Source organism: Nematolebias whitei, chromosome 9, assembly GCF_014905685.2.
Source record: "Nematolebias whitei isolate Nwh7 chromosome 9, NemWhi1, whole genome shotgun sequence".
NCBI lineage: Eukaryota > Metazoa > Chordata > Actinopteri > Cyprinodontiformes > Rivulidae > Nematolebias > Nematolebias whitei.
In genome coordinates, this window is record NC_056506.1 from 51,205,513 (window position 1) to 51,211,716 (window position 6,204).

The following is a 6,204-nucleotide window of genomic DNA, read 5'->3' on the forward strand; positions in this document are numbered from 1 at the left end:
CTGACTTTAACGCTGAGAGGATGGGGGGTGGGGGGGGGGGGGGGGGGGGGGCTGCTGTCCATCTGTCTTCTTGCAGAAAAACACGGAGCAACTTTCTGCTCATAAGCAGAAAGTCGTGTGTGTTGTCGGAACCGTTCGACAGCACGCGCTGCACACGTGAACCCGTCTGTGGCGTCACCAGCACCATAGACATACATTATACATAGATTAGGTGCGGCAGCTCTGGGTGCAAACACGTAGTCTGTCATATGTCTGGTGTTTTACCAGCCTGCATGCTGAAACCACGTGACACGTTACAGCCAATACCGAAACTTGACACTGAAAGAAGAGTGACGTTTCAATCCATACACCGACCGGTGCAGTTCTGTCGGTGCCATAAAAGAACCTGGGTTCGGTACTCAGCCCTATTCTCTGCAGAGTCCTCCACGTTTCTTCAGACTCTGAGTTGTTCTGACCTCCATCGCTGAGGCGGTTGATTTTGGAGCCAAGCTCTCTCCAGATGTTCAGTTCGGTTGTTTGGTTCTGTCCAGATGTTCAGTCCGGATGTTTGGATCAATTAAAGTGTTTTCAGTTTGAGTCGCCTGCTTCATATCTTCATCTTTAGCTGAACCAAAACACAGAAACAGCCGAACTAATCGTGTTCCTGTGAGAGACCTTCGGCTGATGTTCAGCTGCAGAATGGGGTGTTTCAGGTTTATTTCATGAACAGAACCAGGATGTTCTGTTCAGTGATAGGAGTCTGGTTCTGTTCAGGTTTTTTTTGAAGACCTGTTCTGCTCAGTCCTTCCATCAGCTGGAGCCAATGTCAGAATGTTCTACTGACAGAACTCGGAGGAAGAGGTTCTGCATGTTCTCATCATCAGAACTGAATGTGACACCACTGACCTCTTTGTTTGGGTCAGTTGGTCAGAACAGCCGAGTCAAGAGGTGCTGCTGACCAGAACTTTTCTACTCTCCACTGTCTCGCTCCACGTCTCATTTTATCCTCCACTAGGGTTTTAGAGCCACCGCTGCTGGTCCTGGTTGGACCCAGTCCAGTTTGCCTGCAGTTGGAGTCTGGTTGTTTTTATGGGCCCAGTAGGAAGGATCCACGGAAATCCTCTGTGCTCTCAACACTTTGACCAGAACTTATACAGCTAAAGTTCTGTAAGAAGTACTGGTCTAGACTCTGTTCAGTGTGATGAAGTTCTGATGTGATTCTGGTCGTCCCTGCCCTCACCTCAGAGGAGACCCAACAGAACCACATGGATTTATAGAAACCCTACAACCTGCACCTCCTGTTCATTGAAACACCTGATTAATGAATTATTATTATTCATCTGTTTTATTATTATTATTAATCATTATTATTATTTATCCATCATCTTCCGCTTATTCCGAAGTCAGGTCACGGGGGCAACAGCTTGATCAGGGAGGTCCAGACATGTCTCTCCACAGCCTCTTCCAGCTCTTCTGGGAGGACTTCAAGGCGTTCTCAGACCAACAAAGAGACATAGTCTCTCCCCGGGGTCTCCTCCCAGTTGGACATGCTTGAAGCACCTCCCTAGGGAGGTGCCCAGGAGGCATCCTTCCCAGATGAACCTCCTCAACTGTCTCCTCTGGATGTGGAGGAGCAGTGGTTCTACTCTGAGTCTCTCCTGATAACTGAACTTCTCACCCTGTCTCTAAGGAGAGTCCAGCTCCTGCAGAGGAAACTCATGTCAACCTCCTGGATCCACGATCTCATTCTTTCAGTCTCTACCAGAGTTCATGACCAGAGGGGAGGAACGTAGACCGACCAGTAAACGGAGAGCTTTGTCTTACAGCTCAGCTCCCTCTTCACCACAACGGACCGGTACAGAGTCCACGAGACTGCAGACACTGCACCAATCTGTCTGTCAGTCTCACGCTCCATTCTTCCCTCACTCATGAACAAAACCCTGAGATACTTGAACTCCTCCACTTGAGGCAGAACCTCGCCCTCGACCTGAAGAGAACAATCCACCCTCTGACTGAGGACCATGGTCTCAGATTTGGAGGTGCTGATTCTCATCTTAGCTGCTTCACACTCGGCTGCGAACCGCTCTAGTGAAAGCTGAAGATCACGGCACGATGACGCCAGTAGGACCACATCATCTGCAAAGAGAATCCTGAGGCCTCCGAACCGGAAACCCTCCGCCCCCTGGCTGCACCGAGAAATTCTGTCCATAAAAGTTGAGAACAGAATCGGTGACAATGGGCAGCCCTGGCAGAGACCAACTGGCTGGGATGCAACAACAACAGAACACCGCTCGGGTTCAGATCAGAGGCCGTTCCTCCCAGTCACGCCCCTCCAGGTCACACTGTTGTTGCCCACGTGGGCATTCAAGACCACCAGCAGAATAAAGGAGTCCCCAGCTGGCGCACCTTCCAGCACACCTGCCAAGGACTCCAAGAAGGCCGGATACTCTGAACTGCAGTTCGGCGCGTAGGCTCAAACAACAGTCAGAGCCCATCCCCCCACCTGAAGGTGCAGGGAAACCACCCTCTTGTCTGCCGGGGAAAACTCCCAACACACAGGCACCAAGTCGAGGGGCTAAGAGTAGACCCACACCAACTCGGTGCTTCTCACCATGGGCAACTCCAGAGTGGAATAAGGTCCAGCCCCTCTCAAGGAGATCAGTTCCAGAGTCCATGTTGTGCGTCGAGGTGAGCCCAACTCGATCTAGTCGGTACCTCTCAACCTCACGCACAAGCGCAGTCTCCTTCCACACCAGAGAGGTCACGTCACGTTCCATGTCCCAAGAGCAGCTTTGGTAAACCAGGGTCAGAGCGTTAAGGCCCCCGCCTTCAGCCACTGCCCATGGAGTCATGCACCCGACTTTTATGGCTCTTCCTGCAGGTGGTGAGTCCACAGGAAAGCAAACCCATGCTGCTCCTTCGGGCTGTGCCCGATCGGGCCCCAAGGGTAGAGCCCTGTTCACCAGGTGCTCACCAACAAACCCCTCCCCCAGGCCTGGCTCCAGGGTGGGGCCCCGGTAACCCACATCCGGGCAAGAGACACTGAGTTCCTTGTTTTGTCCTGTCCATAAAAATCTTCTGATTATTATTATTATTTATTATTGTTTATTATTTATTCATTTGTTTTTATTATTGTTTATTATTTATTCATTTGTTTTATTATTGTTTATTATTTATTCATCTGTTTTATTATTATTATTTATAAATTTGTTTTATTATTGTTTATTATTTATTAATCTGTTTTATTATTATTATTTATACATGTTTTATTATTGTTTATTACTTATACATTTGTTTTATTATTGTTTATTATTTAGTAATCAGTTTTATTATTATATTTATTCATCTGTTTTGTTATTTATCATCTGTTTTATTATCTATTATATTTTTATTAGTGTAAGGTAAGGTCTACTCAGGGGTTCTGTAGAGGAGGGTCCGTCAGATAGTTGAACCTCAGATTCAGGAGGAACAGTGCGGTTTCCGTCCTGGTCGTGGAACACTGGACCAGCTCTACACTCTCAGCAGGGTCCTGGAGGGTGCGTGGGAGTTTGCCCAACTGGTCTACATGTGCTTTGTGGACTTGGAGAAGGCGTTCGACCGCGTCCCTCGGGGAACCCTGTGGGGGGTACTCTGGGAGTATGGGGTACTGGGCCCTTTGATATGGGCTGTTAGGTCCCTGTATGACTGGTGTCAGAGCCTGGTCCACATCACCGGCAGTAAGTCGGGCTTGTTCCCGGTGAGAGTTGGACTCCACCAAGGTTGCCCTTTGTCACCGATTCTGTTCATAACTTTTATGGACAGAATTTCTAGGCGCAGCCAAGGTGTTGAGGGGATCTGTTTTGGTGGCCTTAGGATCACTTCTCTGCTTTTTGCAGATGATGTGGTCTTATTGGCTTCATCAGATAGAGCCCTGTTCACCAGGTGCTCACCATCACGATCTGCAGCTTTCGCTGGAGTGGTTCACAGCCGAATGCGACGCGGCCGGGATGAAGATCAGTTCCTCCAAATCTGAGGCCATGGTCTTGAGCCGGAAAAGGGTAGAGTGCCCTCTCTGGGTCAGGGAGGAGGTCCTGCCCCAAGTGGAGGAGTTCAAGTATCTTGGGGTCTTGTTCACGAATGAGGGAAAAATGGAGCGTGAGATCGATAGGCGGATAGGTGCAGCGTCAGCAGTGAAGCGGGTGCTGTACCGGTCTGTCGTGGTGAAGAGAGAGCTGAGTCAAAAGGCGAAGCTCTCAATTTACTGATCGATCTACGTTCCTACCCTCATCTATGGTCATGAGCTTTGGGTTGTGACCGAAAGAATGAGATCTCGGATACAAGCGGCCGAAATGAGTTTTCTCCGCAGGGTGTCTGGGCTCTCCCTTAGATAGGGTGAGAAGCTCGATCATCCAGGAGGGACTCGGAGTAGAGCCGCTGCTTCTCCACATCGAGAGGAGCCAGTTGAGGTGGCTTGGGCATCTGGTTAGGATGCCTCCTGGACGCCTCCCTGGTGAGGTGTTCCGGACACGTCCCACCGGGAGGAGGCCCAGAGGAAGACCCAGGACACGCTGGAGGGACTTTGTTTCTCGGCTGGCTTGGGAACGCCTCGGGATTCCCCTGGAGGAGCTGGCCCAAGTGGCTGGGGAGAGGGAAGTCTGGGCCTCCCTACTTAGGCTGCTACCCCCGTGACCCGACCCTGGATAAGCGGAAGAAAATGGATGGATTTTTATTAATATGTTGTTTTAATGCTGACTAGTTTTTTCTGATGTTTCTCATCAATTTTTATCAGAGAAAATCAGTTTTTATCTTAAATTAGTTTTTTTTTTTTATCTGATGAGGTTTTTCATCACGTATGATATGTTCAAGGACTGTTGGAAAATGCAGAGCTTTTCAACTCCATGTTAATGTTCCACTTTTTAATGAAATGTGTTCAGACTTGCGTGTCATTTTCTAAAACCTCTTCTGCACCAGTTTCTGTCAAATGTCTAAATGTAAACAAACATGTCTGAAGTTTTAGTTAAAATCTTTTTCAGAATCTGAGATTTGAAAGTCACAAAAATTAACTTCAAACTGTCAAAATGAAGTTTCTGCTCCAAAACTAGACACAATGTGTCCTTAGATGTGTTTCATGAGAAGTTATGAGGAATATCTGCTTCTACAACCTGTCTGTCCTCTGTTTGTCTGTGTCTCATGTTTGTGTCTCATGTCTTTGTGTCTCGTTGTCTCAGACTCTACTCTGGGGGCGGCAGAGGTTTGGACATCCCGTCAGGCCCTGCAGGACCTGTACCAGAAGATGCTGGTGACAGACCTGGAGTACGCTCTGGACAAGAAGGTGGAGCAAGACCTGTAAGCTCCGCCCACTGAACCGCCACACAATCATATTTTTGTTTATTGTTTACAAATAAATAAAACTTGTTTCACAAAAGGAAAACAATAAACAAGAGATCAAACCCAAACTGCAATGTTCTGGTGTGACTGTTCCGATCCACTTGGTCCTGATGGTGTTGTTCTTGTTCTTCTGCAGGTGGAACCACGCCTTCAAGAACCAGATCACCACGCTGCAGAGCCAGGCCAAGAACCGGACCAACCCCAACCGCAGCGAGGTCCAGGCCAACCTGTCGCTGTTCCTGGAGTCTGCGAGTGGCTTCTATACGCAGGTACGAGCCTCGAGGGTGAGACAACTGTCTCACCTGTCCTCATTAAGCAGCTGTTTGTTGAAACAACAGGAAATGAGGTCACTGATGTTCATTGGGGCACTAATTAGTCTGTTTCAGAACCTTGACACTGACCCATGGTTCTGTGCAGAAGTTTCCACCCCCGTCTCTTTCTGCTTGCCTTTCCATCCTCCACACTACCTGTGTTGTTGAGGCCACAGGAAGTCTGTATCCAGACCGTGTCCACACCACAGGAAGTCTGTATCCAGACAGTGTCCACACCACAGGAAGTCTGTATCCAGACTGTGTCCACACCACAGGAAGTCTGTATCCAGACTGTGTCCACACCACAGGAAGTCTGTATCCAGACCGTGTCCACACCACAGGAAGTCTGTATCCAGACAGTGTCCACTCCACAGGAAGTCTGTATCCAGACTGTGTCCACACCACAGGAAGTCTGTATACAGACCGTGTCCACACCACAGGAAGTCTGTATCCAGACAGTGTCCACACCACAGGAAGTCTGTATCCAGACTGTGTCCACACCACAGGAAGTCTGTATCCAGACCGTGTCCACACCACAGGAAGTCTG

General features: G+C 48.9%; 1 protein-coding gene across 1 annotated transcript in view; it reads left to right on the forward strand.

Moving 5' to 3' along the window:
• LOC119415297 (protein SMG7) overlaps positions 1-5,615 on the forward strand; it is a gene marked incomplete at its 3' end in the record, with an annotated part of 8,175 nt that extends 2,560 nt beyond the window's left edge. Inside the window, 2 exon segments of the mRNA XM_037682476.1 lie at positions 5,187-5,304; positions 5,483-5,615. Coding sequence (XP_037538404.1) covers positions 5,187-5,304; positions 5,483-5,615 — 251 coding nt within the window.
• Positions 5,616-6,204: the final 589 nt, after the last annotated feature.